Raw genomic sequence first — 19,223 nt, forward strand, 5'->3', positions numbered from 1 at the left:
TTTAAGCTGAGAAATAACACTTGTAAACTACGAATGTATTTTAATATGGAACAATTACACTTTCTAAAACATTCTGATAACTCATTACTGCTAATAATCAACCAATTACATAAAGGACAGGAATGACTTAAATGGGGAGAAAATTATAAATTAAAATTATACCCCATTTTATCCCATAAAATTCACTTTTTCTAAAATGTTCTGATAAGAATTACAGTTAACATGTGACAGGCATGCCAGCAATAATTCTATAAATTAGATCACACAAAAGCTTGGACAGAATTCAAAATGTGTTCCCTTTTATTACAATTTTGAATATTCAATTAACGCTGTTAACATACCATCAGTATATTTTCTGAAAATTCTTTCAATTTAATATCTAATATTTTGCTCATAACAGGCTAACTGCTTTAGAAGACCATGAGCTATATATTTCTAGATACCATGGAAAAGGTACTTGTTCAATGGCCACTGCTTAACTGCTGCAAGTGGCAGAAACTTGAGGTTTCCATGTAAGTGTATAAGTCTTAAATTTGCTGCCCAATTTTTTAATGCAACTTCCCAGACACAATCCACCAGTGGACTCTTTGTAAAGGATTTCCAACATGTACATGAGGAAAACTATGATAGCATAACCCGCATCATGTTAAACCATGCAGGGTTCATGAAGCTATTAATTAGTTTTGATTTATTGTCATGCGTACTAAGACACAGTGAAGAACTTTGTTTTGCATATTATCCAGACAAATCATTCCATACACATGTACATAATGTTGTGTAAAAGAGAATATAAACAGAGTTCAAAATATGGTGTTACAGCTACAGTGAAAGTGCAGATAATAAAAAGTACAAAGGCTGCAAAAAGCTAGATCGAGAATGTTTCCCTGGCATATGAAAGGACCGTTCAAAAGACTGTCCACACAGTATCCTGAAGTCAATGACTAATTCCTTAATTTTCCTGACAATGAGGGAAAGATTGTTTTCCTGACACCATGCTGGTCACTGCTTGTATCCCTTCATTAGCACCTCTTCCACAGCTAACAATGGACCGTTGTGGGCTCCACCTTTCTTGAGACATCAGTGCCGGCTGTTTGTTCTGTACCTTTTCAAACCTCCAGTTTCCCTCTAGCTTGGCTCTCAGACTGAAGAAGGGTCTAGACTCGAAAGGTCACCTGTTCTTTTTCTCCAGAGATGCTGTCTGATCCTCTGAGTTACTGAGTTTTGTGTCTATCTACGGTGTAAACCAGCATCTGCAGTCCCTTCCTACACCATGCTACCACTCTCTTTCTCCTTCTTGCCCTCACCACTGTTTGAGACCTAGCCTATTTCACTGCTGTCATCTACAAACTTGTAAATGGAGTTAAAGCAGAATTTGGTCACACAGTTGTGAGTGTACAGCGAGTATAGCAAGGGGCAGCGAAGAACCTGCAAGACATTGGTGCTGAGAATTATCATCTAGAATGCTTTAGTGTCTATCCTTACCGTCAATAGGAAAAATGTTTGCTTGTGCTTTTAATAATTTAAATGTTTTGGAGTGATTTAAGTTATTTCTGGAAAGTTCTGCTTTCCCGACATGGATTGGTACATAACCCTATAAGCAAGTGTTGGCAGCAAAGTGCTTTCAGCAATTTCAGGCTTGTAGGTTTAAGGTTAATTTTTATCACTCCAAAATGCACCTCACGACATCAAAAGATTCCAACAATGACCATCTTTCCCAATGGAAATCCTGGGCAAAGAGCTTCTCTTCCTGTGACTAAGTGAAGCCACCCTGGTGGCTGATTCTAGGTGGTCTGAAATCAGACGGTGGGGATGTCCCAATAGACAATAGGTGCAGGAGTAGGCCATTCGAGCCAGCACTGCCATTCAATGTGATCATGGCTGATCACTCACAATCAGTATCCTGTTCCCGCCTTCTTCCCATACCCCCTGACTCCGCTATCATTAAGAGCTCTATCTAACTCTATCTTGAAAGCATCCAGAGAATTGGCCTCCACTGCCTTCTGAGGCAGAGAATTCCACAGATTTACAACTCTGAGTGAAAAAGTTTTTCCTCAGTGAAACAATCGAGCCCTCACCATTTAGGTGAATGTAGGACCAAAGCCACGTTCTAATATCCCATTCCACTTGCCCCGAACCACTGAAATTCTCCATCAGCCTAAAACCACAAAGTTCTTACGGCACAGAAAGACCTTGCTCTTACGTACTTGTGGAAGGCAGTTAATCTCTTCAAAGTAGAGAGGACATTGTAAATGTCATCATCATCAGCTTCTTCACCCTATGTAGATAAAAAGTTTCAGTATTAAAAACTATAAAACACTCTTGACGTGATTATTTACTGCATACTTTCCACATTAAAACTCTTCCAGCCAGTTCTCTGACTGATTTCCAACTGATCTATGTCCTTGGTAGACACAAAATGTTGGAGTAAATCGAAGGTAGACTTCTTCGTCTGACGAGGGGTCTCGACCCGAAATGTCACCCATTCCTTCTCTCCAGAGATGCTGCCTGTCCCGCTGAGTTACTCCAGCATTTTTGTGTCTACCTTCGATTTAAACCAGCATCTGCAGTTCTTTCCTACAAATTTGATCTACATCATACATCCTTTGACAACTTTCCTCACTACCACAACTTCAGCAATGTTTGTGTCCACTGCAAACGGTCAAATCAGCCCACCTACATTTTCACCCTGATTATTACAAAGCATGTCTCAACATTCACCCTCCAGTCAGATAAATACCCCTCCTTCACTATCCTCTGTCTTCTATGACCAAACCAATTTTGTATCCCATTTACCAACTCACAATGGATCCCATGTTACTTGATCTACAGGACCAGCCTACCACAAGGAATCTTGTCAAATGCTTTATTGAAGTCCATGTTTTATCAAAATCCACTGCCCTATCCTCAATCATCTTCGGCACGACAAAATTAAAACTTCCCAGAATTTCATAATAATTAGAATCAACATATTGCAGTATACTTTTAATTGTACTATGAAATATCAAACAAGTCAAGTACGTATTCATAAAAACTCAGTCACATAATGCAAATTTTTGCATTCAATTTGATGCAGGAAGCGGTCCTTACATTTCTACCACCTTTAAGCAGATTATTTATTTATTGTTAGAATATGCACTCACCTCCTGTAACAAGTCTTCAACTGACTGGCTGAATCGTTCGACCAGCTCATCAATCATCTGACTGCGTGCAATGTTAACACGGTTCTGGATGGTGTATTCTTCACTGCACAGAACGTTATACGTTTTGCTGCAAGATTCCAGAACATCTGATTCTATGTGTTTCTCAACAACAAACTTGGTTTGTTTTAATAATGCATCTAAATGCTGAAAGGGAAAAATGTGAAGTAAGCACGTTCCTCATTTAAAAGGATAATTTCAAGTTCTCATGCAGGATTAGTCTTTTTCACTATATATACTTATTACAACATGGGAGGCAGCTATTTGGCCCATCGATTTGATGTTGGTTACCGGCAGGACAATCTATTGCCCACTCTCCTAATTTCCCTGTAGCCCAATATTTCACTCACTCTGATATGCCCATGAACCACCACGCTCCATGAGGTTTTACCCACCTCTGGACAGGAAGGGGTCATTTACGGAGTCAATGAATGTACCAGCTTATGTTTGGGATGTTCACCCAGCAGAAAACCATGATGTCACAGAGAGAATGCACAATTCCAGGGTCAGGGTAAAACTCTGTTCCCAGAAAGCAAATTCTCTATATGTGCTTTAAACCCTTTTTAGGATATTCTAACACGTAGAGTTGCTCACTTATACACTTTCTCTTTGAGGCTACACGCCTGGCCTATACATCGCTCACATGGTTTGAATGTGAAATCCTATCCTGTCATTTAGAGCAGGGATCCAATGTGGAACACTCTCACATCAGATTCAAGAATATAACCCAAACTAACGGCATCTTCAAAACAACCTTGTTCAGCTGGATAAATTGGATATTTTGGGCCAGAAATTACTTCAACTATCTAAACAACTTCCACTGATTAAAACACCAGCCTCACTTACAGTACAGGGATTAAACATTTTTTCTGTCTTCACAATATTCACCCCAAAATTTAAACCATATCGTTTGCTGTTTACTTTCACAGTAAATTCATGTTGAGATCACAAACATCAGCTTGACGTGCTATGGGTCATTCAAGGCAGATAGCATACAATCACTTCAGACAGTCCATACTTCTCCTTAAGGAAATAAAAATTTAATACATGCCCAAATTTTGGAATATACTACAGTTAAGCTCTTGCTTATCAGTACAGTGTAGTTTCACATTGAGCAATAATTTTACACTGGTGCTGAAACAGCATCAGGAGAGCTATTCTTCCATAATATAATTTAGGAAAATGAGTATAAGAAAACAAACAGAAAGTTCCAGGTTCAATTTCAGTTTTTCATCTCATCAATTCTAGAGATAGAATTCCCACCAAGTCACTCACAGTCAATTGTCATTTAATGTGTGTTAAATGTAGAAGACAAAATGTACAATAGAATAATTCCAGTTATCCCTTACCTTTTCCATTCTTCCAGTACTATAAAGCTCCAAGTCAAAGTACTGAGGGATTTGCAATAAATTTGCCACTTTTTCAGAATCGACTGAGTACTGGAACACAGAAGTGTCTCAAGTCCATAAAATGGACATTCCAAAGTAACATTAAGTATCTTATAACTTACGAATTATCATCTGGATGTTCAAAACTATACAGAAAGTGTTACCTTTCCCAGCAGCACAGGAAGTGCCACGATGAATTGTTCCGTCAACTTAGTCCGGTCATCTATTTGTGTTTTTCTCTCTTTTGCAGTCAGTACCTGCAGAGAAGTGGTATTGCAACATTCCAAGTCTCATCTTTCAGCAAGGATTAATGTTCAAACAGGTAACTGTAGCAGAATGGATTTATAGTTTCCTTTTCAAAAAAATTACCTAGTTAAGTTTGTTATGACATCTGGTACATCTGATCTACTCAAAAAAATGTTGAACACCATGCTAAACTTTGGCAACCAAAGAACAGTGATATTGCAATTTAGAAAACAATAAATGCTTTTACAGAGCTTCTGGGATTGGACAGAGATGTGCATCATTGTCACCTGCAAGATCGCGAAGTAAACTTATAATCAGATTATCCAGAACACAACAAGTTATGCAATGGCGCAGAGAGGATCTTGAATGAAGAATTACACAAAGTGATTCCGTTTGCACAATCTTTTCCTCTCAATTGTGATTATTCAAATAAAATTAACGAACTGCCATTTATATCCACAGGGTCTTGGCTATTAATTACAACTGAAATGTTGTTTTCTTATTTTAAATATAGCCACTACTCAACACCGGGAAAGGAGCTGTACTCAGTATTGATTTATGCTAAATGCTAAAAATATTTTGCATTAAATAAATAAAATATGAATCAAACAATGCAAAATTATTTGTTTCAAATGTTTTTCTTCATTGGTGAAGAATACTCACCCTTTTGCCTGTTCCTCTTCCAACAGGAGGGTGTGCCTCTGCAGCTTGTCGAATTGTACAGACCATCAGCTCTATAAGTGCAGTCTCCTGCCTATCAGTCATACCTAGCAAATGTCAAGCAATTCAACATCATTTTTGTACCTTTCAAGATGGCATACACTTATGTAACATGTAATTATGCAAAACATTAAGAATATTTCTGAATTTACCTTCTTCTCCTTGTATAGGTTCTTCCAGAAGCAGTTCTACCATACATTCCCAATCTTTCAGAAGTTCCTGGGAGCTTTCCCACAGACTATCCACTAGATATGCTGCATGTTCATGCAACTAAAATGTAATTTGGAAAACAAAAGGAATTAATTGGATTGCATAATAAAGAGTTTTATTTATTTCAGAATATGCATGCTTTTGAGTTTACAATTAAAGTATGTAACATCGAACATTCAAATGCTATAAAATGTCATATTACTCCTCTTACCTAGCAATAGCATATTGGTAGTTATCATTGATTTACAATCCCCAAACAAATAACTCATGGGATTTCAATACAAACTTCAATGGATTTGTATAAATGGCCTGGAGGGCTATTAACTGTGGCCATTCCCCATAGAACCTTCACATTTGTTTCCAACTCAAAATATTCTATCTGAAGTCAGGGCACTAAATTCCTTTGTTCAGGCACTGCTCTCTGATTCCTGAAATTGAAGCGACCCGATCAAATTGTTAAAAAATATGAGAGATAGATAAAGTAGATAGTCAGAACCTTGTTTCCAGGGTGGAAATGTCAAAGGACATAGCTTTAGGTCTGAGGGAGAAAGTTGAAAGAAAATTTGCAGGGAAGGTTTTTTTTTTTACATAGAGATTGGTGGGTGCCTGTTCTTGTGGTGTACTATGCTGTGCCAAGTTCTATATTTAAGTGCTATGATTGAACGAGGATTCACACTCTCTCTTAAGAAGTGGGGATCTTAACTCTCTCTCTTGGCAGTGGATTAAGATCACTGCATTTAGCATCCTAAAGCAGCCAACCACCTGCTGATTGGGTGCACTGAAGTACACCCTGCAAGTGAAATCTGATATCTTGAGTTCTTCCCTGGTCTGAAGCGACACGCCTCAAGTAACATTTTTTTCCTGAAAACTCCTCACTCCCACCGTGCTGCTGCTAATGATTAGAATTGTCCCACAGCCTTTTCAGGACAGCTCTTGAAATAATCATTCATTCCCATTAGAACATAGTTGGTAGAGGCAAAGGCCAAGTAGAAAACAAGAGTTCTCAAATTTCATTTGACCCAGGTTTAGAAGCAAAATTGAGGACAACTGACAGAAATTCTAAACACCAAAAAGAATTAAATGCTTAGTACATCGCACTCTCATAACATGAGACGTTGTTATAATCATTAAATTGAAAAAATCTATAAATGTCACACACAGTCTAAGAATAAAGGGGAGGCCATTTAAAACTGAGGTGAGAAAAAATCTTTTTCACGCAGAGAGTTGTGAATCTGTGGAATTCTCTGCCACATAAGGCAGTGGAGGCCAATTCACTGGATGAAGTTAAAAGAGTTAGATAGAGCTCTAGGGGCTAGCGGAATCAAGGGATATGGGGAGAAGGCAGGCATGGGGTTACTGATTGTGGATGGTCAGCCATGATCACAATGAACCACAATGGTGCTGGCTTGAAGGGCCAAATGGCCTCCTGCAGCTATTTTCTATGTTTCTATAACTTTTGCCAGACTGCAGAATTGATATGCAAATGGGATGGACAAACTGGATATATTTCTTCCGATCAGTGGTATTAAAGAAAAAATGTATTTTTTTTCTCTTCAAGAAATTAATATCAGATGTCAAGGGATTGTTGTAGAATCTATAGCTTTTAAAGCATTCAAAAGCAATTCAATCAAACAATATTAACTTTCTGCAATTGCAATGAATATATCCCATGACATTGATAAAGCATTGATGGGATACATATTAGAACATACTGTGCAATTAATCGATGTAGGATTATTAATGTGAGCATTTATCATTTGGTACCATCCACTCTTTATTCATTTCATTTCTGACACAATTTTTTCTTAAGTTGGGTGATTCCTAAATCTAAATGTGTCAGCTAGCAATGGGCAAACAACTCCATGTTACCAACTCAAGTAGAGTGAAACAAACTATAAAATAGCTCTTTTCTTTGGTTATTTTTATCTTATCAGTGTGCCCTTCCATTAATAGAAAACTTGCTTCAAGTTTTTATTCATTTACCTCACTCTCCAGGAAGAAAAGTACCAACATTTTAATAAGATTTCCGTTTGCACTATGCCTTCCTCTACACTTAGCATAGACTTCCTCTGCTTGTGGATCATGTCTGCTGAACAACCTACAAATTTAAAGTTTTGAGATGTAGTTTGTCTGTTAAAGAAGCAATTACATCTATGACATTTCAAACAGCAAAAACATTTCCTCAATTCATAAATTAAATTGCTATAGCTTTTTTTGAATGTGCATTTGAAACAATGAGAGATTGAAAGAAAGCTGACGGAAATTATTTAAAGAACCCCAAAAACTTTTCATAGTATTTCATGTAGTAACAAGTAAACTTCATCAATGCAATATAATCAGTATAGAAAAAGTCACGGTAAATGACGCATCGTATAAAAATTATGTGATTAATATAATCAATTTAGTTAATTGGTTGTTAAATCAATTAAAATAGAGATTGCAGCAATAAATTTTCAAATCTGAATGACAAGATCAGGTTGTCAAAAACATTACTGCAGCAGAAAATAAGTGTACCATAGTGTGCCTAAAATAGCTTAAATCTGGTAATTCAGCATTTTTACTATTAGACATCATACTTCTTATTTTGAACTCCAAAATTATTTTCAATCATTTGTAATTCCAAGAGAATGTTCCAATTCATTTCTGCTTCAATGCTGTCACTCAATGGCGCCATCCAGTGGACATCAGCAATGTTTCGTTTGCTACCTGCTGCCATCTACTGGACTGTTTTCACAGTTAAACACTTGAATTACCGCAAGAGACTTAATGTTAAAAAAAGTGAATTTACAGAACACCTTTCACAATCTCAGTAACTGAAAATTAAAAAAAACTGCAGATGCTGGAAACTTGAAACAAAGAACAAGAAAATGCTGATAATACTTCACAAGTTACACAACATCCATGGAAAGAGAAATTAAAGTTCAGAGACTTTGTTTCCATTCAAAAGATCAACCTAATGATTCCACATTTTCTCTTTTTATTTCACAAGCACTGGATGCCCCAAAAAGTTTTGCAGTTAATCGAGCATTTTAAAAGTCAAAAGCCAAGACCTGTAGCATTCTGTGTTGAAAGAGAAAATGCTGTTCTCCAACATTGGAACACTGGAAGAGCCCAAAGACAGAGATCAGAGTGAAAAGAAAAAGTAAACTGGGGGTCACAGTGTGTTTAGTTTCTCTAATGCAGAAGCCATGTTGTGAGCATTAAATTATAAAACGTTAAGAGTTGTTTCAATTGGGAGGATCATCTGGTCCCTGAAGAGTGGGGAGTGAAGTTGTGAAGTTACAAGAGTACGAGTATAGTATCACCTTTAGTTGTATGGGAAGGTGTGGCGACAGAGAACGGGTGTTGGTGGAGAACGATGAGTGAACCAGGCAGTGGTGAAGGTATTCGCATCATTGGGGTACTGAAAAGAGGGAGGGAGAAAGATGTGTCTGGTGGTTGCATAAAACTTAATGTGCAGGAATTAGATAATAATCCATTGAATGAGAGCCTGTGTAGCTGTAAAGGATTTTAATCAATCTGATCCAATAACTGTTTTTCCACTGATGCTGCTTAACTTGAGTATTTCATAGTGCTTTCTTATTTTATTTCAACCATTTTAAGTTTTGTTTGTTTTTCCACAAATGTCAATGAGATACACTTCGTTTTCGTGATTGTCATTAATGATTTCGCCAGAGCACTGCGACCACTGAGTCAGATCCACAAAGTATGTCATACGCTTTTTGATGGCCAGCAGAAAAGTGAATAAAGGCCATGTTCCAATATTACATCAGAAAGTCGGCATCTCCAACAGTGTAGCACAATGTGTTCTTCTGTTTCAGCTTATATGATGGACAGAATTTGAATCCCTGACCTTCTGACTCATACAGAGTGCAACCATTACACACACCACAGGTGCTAAAAAAGCTGAAATATATGTAGTTAACTAATGATGCCACAAATTAAAAATTATTCATTTTTTACAACGTACAACATAAATAATTATGAAGGCCTTACTTCAGCAAAACATTTCTTAGCAGTTGTTGACATTTATTTCTCTTTAACCGTAATCAAATTAATCACCCTACCTGTTATTTGATAGACTCCAACCCGATTCTTGATTCTATAATGTGAAATTGTGTGTGTGTGTGTGCTTTACCTTAACAAGAAATCTGAATGAGACTTATTTCTAGAGTCATCCAGCATTGATAGAGGTCCTTCAACTCACTGCATTAATCATTAGGTACCCATCCGTACTAATCCCATTTACCAACACCTGTCCTTTAGTATTAATTCAGTGCTTGTCTCCATACTGAGCACTGAATTAAGTGCTCAGTATGGAGTTCCCCAACATTAAGTTGCGAGAACAGCTGCTTTCCCTGTCCCTCATTTAATTACACATTTCACTGATTAATACTCAGTTATTTGAATACAACATCACATCTTACTAACAATAAAGGTTAACGAATGCACAAATGTGTTACTTTTTGTTCAGGAATTCCCCTGCAGCCACTGCAACGGGACGGTGTGCAGAATATACCAGGTGATACACATTTTCACAATCTTCATTAGACAATGCTTCCTCACTTCCCCTAAAACAATCGGAAAACCAAGGAGACCAAATAAATATGTTACAAATTTGCAAGATAATGTGTTTCATAAAGCATTTCACGAGGATCAAAACGAAATGATTATCACAACTAATAATACAAATACTGAAACATACACAACCTTTCGACAGCATTTCAGAAAATAATTGCTGTTGAGGTCCTTTTGGTGGAAGTCAGATGCAAGTGCATCCGACCATTAGACCCATCCCACAACTCTGAGGTACGGTGCAGAACAAGCCAAGCACAATCCATCCTTGGAGACAGAGAAACTGCAAATGCTGGAATCTTGAGCAAAAAACAAAGTGCTGGAGGAACTTAGCCAGTCAGGCAGCATCTGTGGAGGGAATGGATGTTTTGGGTCAGGACACTCCAAGCTTCTCAGTGTCTGATGGAGTGTCTCGAACTGGAACATCATCCGTCCATTCCCTTCACAGACGCTGCCTGACCCATTGAGTTCCTCCAGCACCTTGTTTTTTGCTCAAAATCCAGCCCAGTGTCAGATTGTCATGAAGTTCACATATTTAAAAGATTATATGGAGATCAACTTCTAGAAATGTTTGCACAGATATTTAGAAAGAAAACAACCTTTTAAGAAGTACAGTGCCCTCCATAATGTTTAGGACAAAGACCCATCATTTATTTATTTGCCTCTGTATTCCACAATTTGAGATTTGTAATAGAAAAAAATCACATGCGGTTAAAGTGTACATTGTCAGATTTAATTAAAAGGATATTTTTTTACAATTTGGTTTCACCATGTAGAAATTACAGCAGTGTTTATAAGTCCCCCCCATTTCAGGGCACCATAATGTTTGGGACACAAGGCATCACAGACATTTGTAATTGCTTAGGTGCGTTTAATTGCCTTCTTAATGCAGGTACAAGAGAGGTCTCAGCACCTCTCCAGTCTTTCCATCATCTTTGGAAACTTTTATTGCTGTTTATCAACATTCAAAGTTGTGGACCAAAGTTGTGCCAATGAAAGTCAAAGACGTAATTATGAGACTGAGAAACAAGAATAAAACTGTTAGAGACATCAGCCAAACCTTAGGCTTACCAAAATCAACTTTTTGGAACATTAAGAAGAAAGGGAGCACTGGTGAGCTTACTAATCACAAAGGAACACTCTTCAGGAGTCAGATGAATGACCACTGTCCGCAGAAGACTTCATGAACAGAAATACAGAGGCTACACTGCAAAATGCAAATTACTGTTAAGCCACAAAAATAGGATGGCTGGGTTACAGTTTGCCAAGAAGTACTTAAAAGAGCAACCACAGTTCTGGAAAAGGTCTCGTGGACAGATGAGACGAAGATTAACTTATATCAGAGCGATGGCAAGAGCAAAGTATGGAGGAGAGAAGGAACTGCCCAAGATCCAAAGCATATCACCTCATCTGTGAAATACGGGGGTGGGGGTGTTATGGTCTGAGCATGTATGGCTGCTGAAGGTACTGGCTCACTTATCTTCATTGATGATCCCACTGAGGTGAGAAGGAACTTTTTCACCCAGAGAGTTGTGAATTTGTGGAATTCTCTGCCACAGAGGGCAGTGGAGGCCAAATCACTGGATTAATTTAAGAGAGAGTTAGATAGAGCTCTAGGGGCTAGCGGAATCAAGGGATATGGGGAGAACTTGGGCACAGGTTAGTGGATGATCAGCCATGATCACAATGGCTCAAAGGGCCGAATGGCCTCCTCCTGCACCTATTTTCTATGTTACAATGTAACTGATGAATTCTGAAGTGTATAGACACATTCTATCTGCTCAAGTTCAAACAAATGCCTCAAAACTCATTGGCCGGCGGTTCATTCTACAGCAAGACAATGATCCCAAACATACTGCTAAAGCAACAAAGGAGTTTTTCAAAGCTAAAAAATGGTCAATTCTTGAGTGGCCAAGTCAATCACCCGATCTGAACCCAATTGAGCATGCCTTTTATATGCTGAAGAGAAAACTGAAGGGGACTAGCCCCCAAAACAAGCATAAGCTAAAGATGGCTGGCAGAGCATCACCAGAGAAGATACCCAGCAACTGGTCATGCCCATGAATCGCAGATTTCAAGTAGCCATTGGATGCAAAGGATATGCAACAAAATACTAAACATGACTATTTTCATTTACATGACATTGCTGTGTCCCAAACATTATGGTGCCCTGAAATAGGGGGATTATGTATAAGCACTGCTGTAATTTCTAAATGGTGAAACCAAAATGTATAAAAATGGCATTTATTAAAATCTGACAATGTGCACTTTAACCACATGTGATGTTTTCTATTACAAATCTCAAATTGTGGAGTACAGAGGCAAATAAATAAATGATGGGTCTTTGTCCCAAACGTTATGGAGGGCACTGTACTTAGGTCACAATTTAATGGATGAGGTCAGAAAATGAAAGAATAAAAATACTTACTGCAGTATCAAAGTAACCAATCGGATAGCTTCCACGGCAACATCATATTCTTTGTCTAATGTCATAGACACAATACGATCCTATAGATAGAATTTCAAGCAAAAGCTCAATAATCAAAATAAGAGAAATGTTATTGATTAGTTTTGGTGACAATCCTATTTTGTAAACTTTCCACATGAATTTTGCTTAAACATGCATCTGAATAGAGTGATGTAAGGTGGCCATAATAAGTTTGCCTCTTTGCTGCACACTTCCCAAACTTTACTCGCCAGGGATATTTTTAATTAAGCAGGTAATTTGGCGTGGTATTGAGGGTTGTGGTATTATAACAATTAAAAGTTACATAAGTATTGTCACTCTGAATTTCTGTCACTTTCCTCCATCAATTCATTTTTGAAAGCTGTGCTATATCGTGCACAGGTTGCAATAAGCGAGTTCGGTATTCCGACTGAGCATGCGCAGGTCAAGGTCGCGGGGGCAAAGAATTGTCGCTATCTCCTCTGCTCCATGTAAATAAATCTTCGTTTTTTCCAGTTTTTCTTCGTATAGGTAAGAAAATATTGTTTTCAAAACTTTTAATTTGGTGTATATATGGCTAATTAGTAAAAACTTTGATGATTTTGTATGTTTTTTTTTGTTGCTTTATGCGGCGAGTTCCCCTCAACTCTCCCCGACTCTTTAACTTGTCCCGGATCCGTGGAACCGCGGCGGCGGCTGCGGGGACTGGAGGCAGAAGCTGCCAGCGAAGTTCACCGGAGAGCGGATCGCCACCGTCCCAGAGCCGGGACAAGGCGAGAGATCGCAGCGCCCCCTCGCAAACAACAAACTCAAGGAAACATCCCTCCTCGCCACCGGGGCTTCTGAACAACAACGACAACAATTGTATTTGTTCTTATTTCGCTGCGTTAGAGGGAGACGGGGCCGGGGAAGAGAGTGGAGGAGCCTCTAACGCAACGAAATACGAACAAACACAAGTGTTGTCGTTGTTATTCAGAAGTCCTGGGGTGAGCGGCGGCAGTGAGGAGGGAAGTTTCCTTGAGTTTGTTGTTTGCGAGGAGGCGCAGCGATCTCTCGCCTTGTCCCGGCTGTGGGACGGTGGCGATCCGCTCCCCGGCGAACCTTCACCGACAGCTTCTGCCTCCAGTTCCCGCCTCCAGTTCCCGCAGCAGCGGTTGCACGGCTCCAGGACAAGTTAGAGTCGGGGAGAGTTGAGGGAAACTCGCCGCATAAAGCAACAAAAAAAACCCCTACAAAATCATCGTAGTTTTTTACTATATGGTTAATTAGTTTTACTAAATAATCATATATACACCAAATTATCAGTTTTGAAAGCAGTATTTTCTTACCTATACGGAGAAAAACTGGAAAAAAATGGATGAAACGAAGATTTGTTTACATGGAGCAGAGGAGCTAGCGACTAGTCTTTGCCCCCGCGACCTATGACCTGCGCATGCTCAATCGGATTACCGAACTCGCTTATAGCGGTATGAGTCTGAACAAACATTGCATACATTCTGATTTTACACTGCGAGAAACTGGCAGCTATTCAAAAACCATGATTTAATTTTGCCTTTTTAACCATTGTTCATTGAAAAGAGAGTTAGAAAGAGCTCTTTGGGCTAGCGGAATCAAGAGGTGTGGGGAGAAGGCAGGAACGGGGTACTGATTGTGGATGATCAGCCATGATCACATTGAATGGAATTGCTGGCTCGAAGGGCCGAATGGCCTACTCCTGCACCTATTGTCTATGTATCTATGTAAAAAAATTGATGGCTCCTATTTGTTTATCAAGCATCCAGTTCACTTAAATAAAGATTTTGTTACCTTGAACCTATTGGTGAAGAGTTCTAGTTTTGGAAAAAGCTCCTTATTGGTGTAGAGTGACTGCAAAGCTTTCAGACATTTCAGTCTCACCTCACCTTGCTAAATGCAAATGAGACAAAACATATCCAATTAGCTTGTAGCCAAACGATATAAACGCAGGAAAATAAATAAAGAGATACACCATCTCAGGTGTTTTCCCCATCCTTCAAGAAATGTTAACAAACTTATATTAGAAAGAATGCAGGATATGGACAGCTTAACAACACTCGCCACAAATATCTGCTGCCATTTCTGTTTAATCAATGGACGGAATTACACATCTGTGATTAGGATTCCAAAGCACTATTATGCATGTAAAGAAACAAAATCAGAAGGCACCTGCTAAAGCTGAGAACTCGGGGTTTGTTATACACAAAAGATGTGGAATAATTCAGGATTCATTGTCACTATTTCAATAAAGTCTGTTTTAACTACACAAAGATCTTTGCATTCATAACATTAATTAAATACAACATTTATTTTAGAAAATATTCTCACCCGATCATGTAATGTCCATCCCACATATTTTAAATAACTGTCATTGAGGAAGGCATCACTGTAGCTCTTCATCCATACACCAATCTCCTCAATACAGATGGCTCGTATCTCTGAAATTGCGTCACTAGGAAAGAGTACAATTTAAATTTAAACTCTCACATTGTGGCGGCTCCCAAGGGTCGGGCCATACTTCTACCGACCCCTCGGCACGGGAATGGACCAGTCCCGGGAGGCGGTCCTGGACTCAGGTATATAAGGACAAGGTTTGGGCGCCAAGCCATTCCGGCAGACTAGACCCGTCTGATACCACGATACAATAAATATACCTTCCCGAAATACCTGGCTCCTTGCCTTTATCGACGCACTACATTGGTGACCTCGACGGTCCATTCATTAGGATGGACAGAAAAGCAGAATCCGACCGCCCGTCCGGCTCGCAGGCCGACCAGGCCCCAGCTGTCGACGCGGTAGGAATCAAGCTCCCGACCTTCTGGACCACCCGGGCTCGCGTTTGGTTTTACCAAGCGGAGGCCCAGTTCCAGCTGCAGGGCATCACAGTGGATAACACCCGTTTTTTCCACCTGGTGGGAGCCCTTGACCAGGACACGGCCGAAGAGGTAACGGAGTTCCCACCCGTGCCGACGTCCCGCCATGGGATATTCCGCCCTTACGTGCCATCGGCCCTCCGGGACTGCGCCTTTGTGTTCCTGCGCCGTGACGCCCACCAGACGCCACTCCAGAGGCCGTATGAAGGCCCGTACCGGGTGCTGGAGCACGGACAGACAACCTTTGTTTTGGACATGGGGGGCCGGCCGGAGGCCGTGTCAATTGACCACCTGAAGCCGGCCCACTTAGACATCGACCAACCGGTGCGGGTGGCCCAGCCTCGGCCACGAGGTCGCCCCCCTTTGCGGGTCCCACCGCCTGTCCCTCCAACTGTGCCTCCGCCGGCCCCTCTGTCGACCGATTACCGTACGCGGTCTGGTCGGGTTGTGCGACCACCAGTGCGTTTCGTGCCTCCGGTTCTGGGGGGGGGTACTGTGGCGGCTCCCAAGGGTCGGGCCATACTTCTACCGACCCCTCGGCACGGGAATGGACCAGGTTTGGGCGCCAAGCCATTCCGGCAGACTAGACCCGTCTGATACCACGATACAATAAATATACCTTCCCGAAATACCTGGCTCCTTGCCTTTATCGACGCGCTACAACATCATATTTAATTACTAAAAAATTATCCTATGGTCCCAATTGTTTTACGTTATTACTTAATGCAGTTGCAGATGTCACTTACCGATATCTGTGCACAAAGATACCCTTAAACACAGAGTTCATCATGTTTTCTATTTCATCTTGATTCTCCTGAAGCTATAAGGAAACATAAAAGATTTGGTAACAATGAAATGCATAATACCTATCTGAGCAGAAATAGAAAATGCACTTGCATTATGTAACATAATTCAACAAACTAAAACTGCAGAAATAGTCAAATTGTAAAGAGATACTTGAAGTAGAGAAACATCTTAAAATCCCAAGAAAGAAAAGTAGCAAAATTAATTTTCAGCAAATGTGCGAATGCTGCCAAGCATAACTTTCACCTTAAGCTCATTGGGAAAACCTCCTGAAGTCTGTGCAACAACTTACAGTATAGTCATAAAATCCAGAAGCAGGCCATTTGGCTCACCATATCCAAACCGACCACCTGTATCACCATCTGTATTAATTACATCTTAAAGCATTTGGCCTGTAGACTTGAATGGCCAGATGATTCAAGTTCTTGAATGCTGTTTATCCACTCTGCTTTCACAACTCTATCCAGCAGTGCATTCCAGATACTTGCCACCCTCTGGGTGGAAAAAGGTCACCATCCGACGCCCTGAAATCTTGTGTCCCTTAATCCAAATCCATGTTCTCTGGTTGTAATAATTTCTGAAAATGGGAAAATATTCCTGCAGTCTAGTTTATCTAAAACACCATAGCGTTTTATACCAATCATATCATCTTCTCCAGGAAAACAGATTGAACCTCTTAACTTGTTCCTTTCAACTACCCACACAACATTCTGGTGAATCTTGTCTGGACACGCTACAACACGATCATATCTTTCAGATAATGTGGTGACCAGAACTATAGGCAGCGCACCAGCTGAGGTCTGATCAATGTTTTATAACGTTGGAGCATCGGGCTTCTTTTTTAAAACTTGGTCAGTTCTGAAGGAGGATCCTTGTTCCAAAATACTGATTTGCTCCTCAGTGATCCTGCTGAGTGCTTCCAGCATTTCCTGTTTTTGTTTTGGAGTTGTGGTATTTGCTATTATTTGTTCCAATAAAGTATGTTGAGATATTTTTACTTTGTTCTGCAACATCTACAAAAGCTAGACAAAGTCAAAAATCTGTATGGATTTGATGTATTTGAGTAACTAATTGTTGCAATCATGTGAAGTCTTAAAATATGTGTAATGAATTACTGAATTCAGTAACTTTATCAAAAAGTAAATTCCTTAATTGCAATGGAAGAGCAAAAATACTGTATATCTTGACACGTGAACTTAATTTTATTTTCCTGTGTACAAGGTGAGGAGTATTAGTTCTGAGAATTCAACAACTTCTTTTTCAGCTATCTGATGCCCGGATCAGGCAATCCCATCTGAAATGCAGCGGAGCTAGAAAGGAATGAAAATTATAACTATTCTGCTGCAACATCTCTGCCAGAGAAAGAAACCTCTGATGGCATGACCCTTTAAAGTACAACTCGACTAATTACCAGATTTCTGACCTCTTAACATCTTATTTATTGGATATGGCATGTTAAGTAATTAGTCACGGCACTTCTCCAGTGGGATTTATACAAGTAAAACCAAAAGTGTACTCCCCTTCAGCAATCTTAGTATAAACTCATGCCATCAAACAACTGTTGCAAATTGGCAGTTTATGAAATCTCCTATCACTTATCAAAGCCTTCTTTCTCCTTTCAATTCAATAAGAATAAATTCCTGATGCTGCAGGGAAAAGTTTAACAACCTTTTGTGAACCTTCCTTCTTTCGGTGCTCCACTCAGTCTCCAAATCTTTGGACTGCTCGGTAAATCATTTCATTATCTCCCTCACCCTCAGACTATTTATTTAGCCATACCGAATCTTCTTGAATCCCAGTTCAACAACTCCTTTCAAGTATCTTTTTTTTGTGCTCCTTTGTCACTTGTGGCTTGAGATGAGTTGCTTTGGCATTTTGAAATTTTGTTTAATTTTAATATTATTTTTTCTTACAGGTAACTAATACATCAAAAAAAGCCTACTCCTGAAATGTTGAATTTTTAATTCTGACTAATGCTCCAAATAGCATTAAGATAAGCAAGAGTTGCCTCTGACTAGGTGCTTGACAGATTTTGTTTGTGCATTCTTACGTTGATCGTTCACTTTTGCTTGCTTTTATCACTCCAATGTTTGTGATCTTTCCACCACTTCACTTTATTTTTCAAATTGCTTAACAGAAAACTGTAGAATAACAATCAGCCAACTGGCTTTCCATCAAAGACTGGACCATTTGTAGATTATCATCTTCTTTCATTGGACTTTATGTAGACATACTTATTCATCTTCAGCTCTGAAAAATTTCTGAATTAGAAACTTGTCTTATTTTAATAAAGATGTTTAGAGCAATTTTCAATTTAAAATTAAAAAAATTTTTTTTCCAACATTTAGGATTCAGTTAGACACAAAAAGCTTGAGTAACTCAGCGGGACAGGCAGCATCTCTGGAGAGAAGGAATGGGGGACGTTTCGGGTCGAGACCCTTCTTCTGCAGCTTACAGCCCGCCCAGTGGTATGAATATTGATTTCTCTCACTTCAAGTAGCCCTGGCATTCCCCCTCTCTCAATCCCTCCCCCACCCAAGTCACACTAGCTTCTCATTTTCACCCAACAGTTTACAATGGCCTGTTTCCTTTATCATCATTACTTTTTTACTTATCTTTCATTCATTGTTCTTTATCTCTCCACATCACCATCTATATCTCCCGTTTCCCTTATCCCTAACCAGTCTGAAGAAGGGTCTCGACCCAAGAAGTCACCCATTCTCTCCAGAAATGCTACCTGTCCCGCTGA

General features: G+C 39.5%; 1 protein-coding gene across 1 annotated transcript in view; it reads right to left on the bottom strand.

Moving 5' to 3' along the window:
* stag1a (STAG1 cohesin complex component a) overlaps window positions 1-19,223 on the bottom strand; it is a 174,691-nt gene that overhangs the window by 17,507 nt on the left and 137,961 nt on the right. The window contains exons 9-20 of the mRNA XM_078410778.1: window positions 16,417-16,490; window positions 15,126-15,249; window positions 14,589-14,687; window positions 12,765-12,844; window positions 10,225-10,332; window positions 7,745-7,859; window positions 5,704-5,821; window positions 5,495-5,598; window positions 4,750-4,842; window positions 4,547-4,636; window positions 3,141-3,344; window positions 2,205-2,275 (exon numbers count right to left, since the gene is read on the bottom strand). Of these exons, the coding sequence (XP_078266904.1) occupies window positions 2,205-2,275; window positions 3,141-3,344; window positions 4,547-4,636; window positions 4,750-4,842; window positions 5,495-5,598; window positions 5,704-5,821; window positions 7,745-7,859; window positions 10,225-10,332; window positions 12,765-12,844; window positions 14,589-14,687; window positions 15,126-15,249; window positions 16,417-16,490 (1,280 nt within the window). The remainder of the gene's footprint in view (window positions 1-2,204; window positions 2,276-3,140; window positions 3,345-4,546; window positions 4,637-4,749; window positions 4,843-5,494; window positions 5,599-5,703; window positions 5,822-7,744; window positions 7,860-10,224; window positions 10,333-12,764; window positions 12,845-14,588; window positions 14,688-15,125; window positions 15,250-16,416; window positions 16,491-19,223) is intronic.

This window comes from Rhinoraja longicauda, chromosome 13, assembly GCF_053455715.1.
Source record: "Rhinoraja longicauda isolate Sanriku21f chromosome 13, sRhiLon1.1, whole genome shotgun sequence".
Classification (NCBI taxonomy): Eukaryota; Metazoa; Chordata; class Chondrichthyes; order Rajiformes; family Arhynchobatidae; genus Rhinoraja; species Rhinoraja longicauda.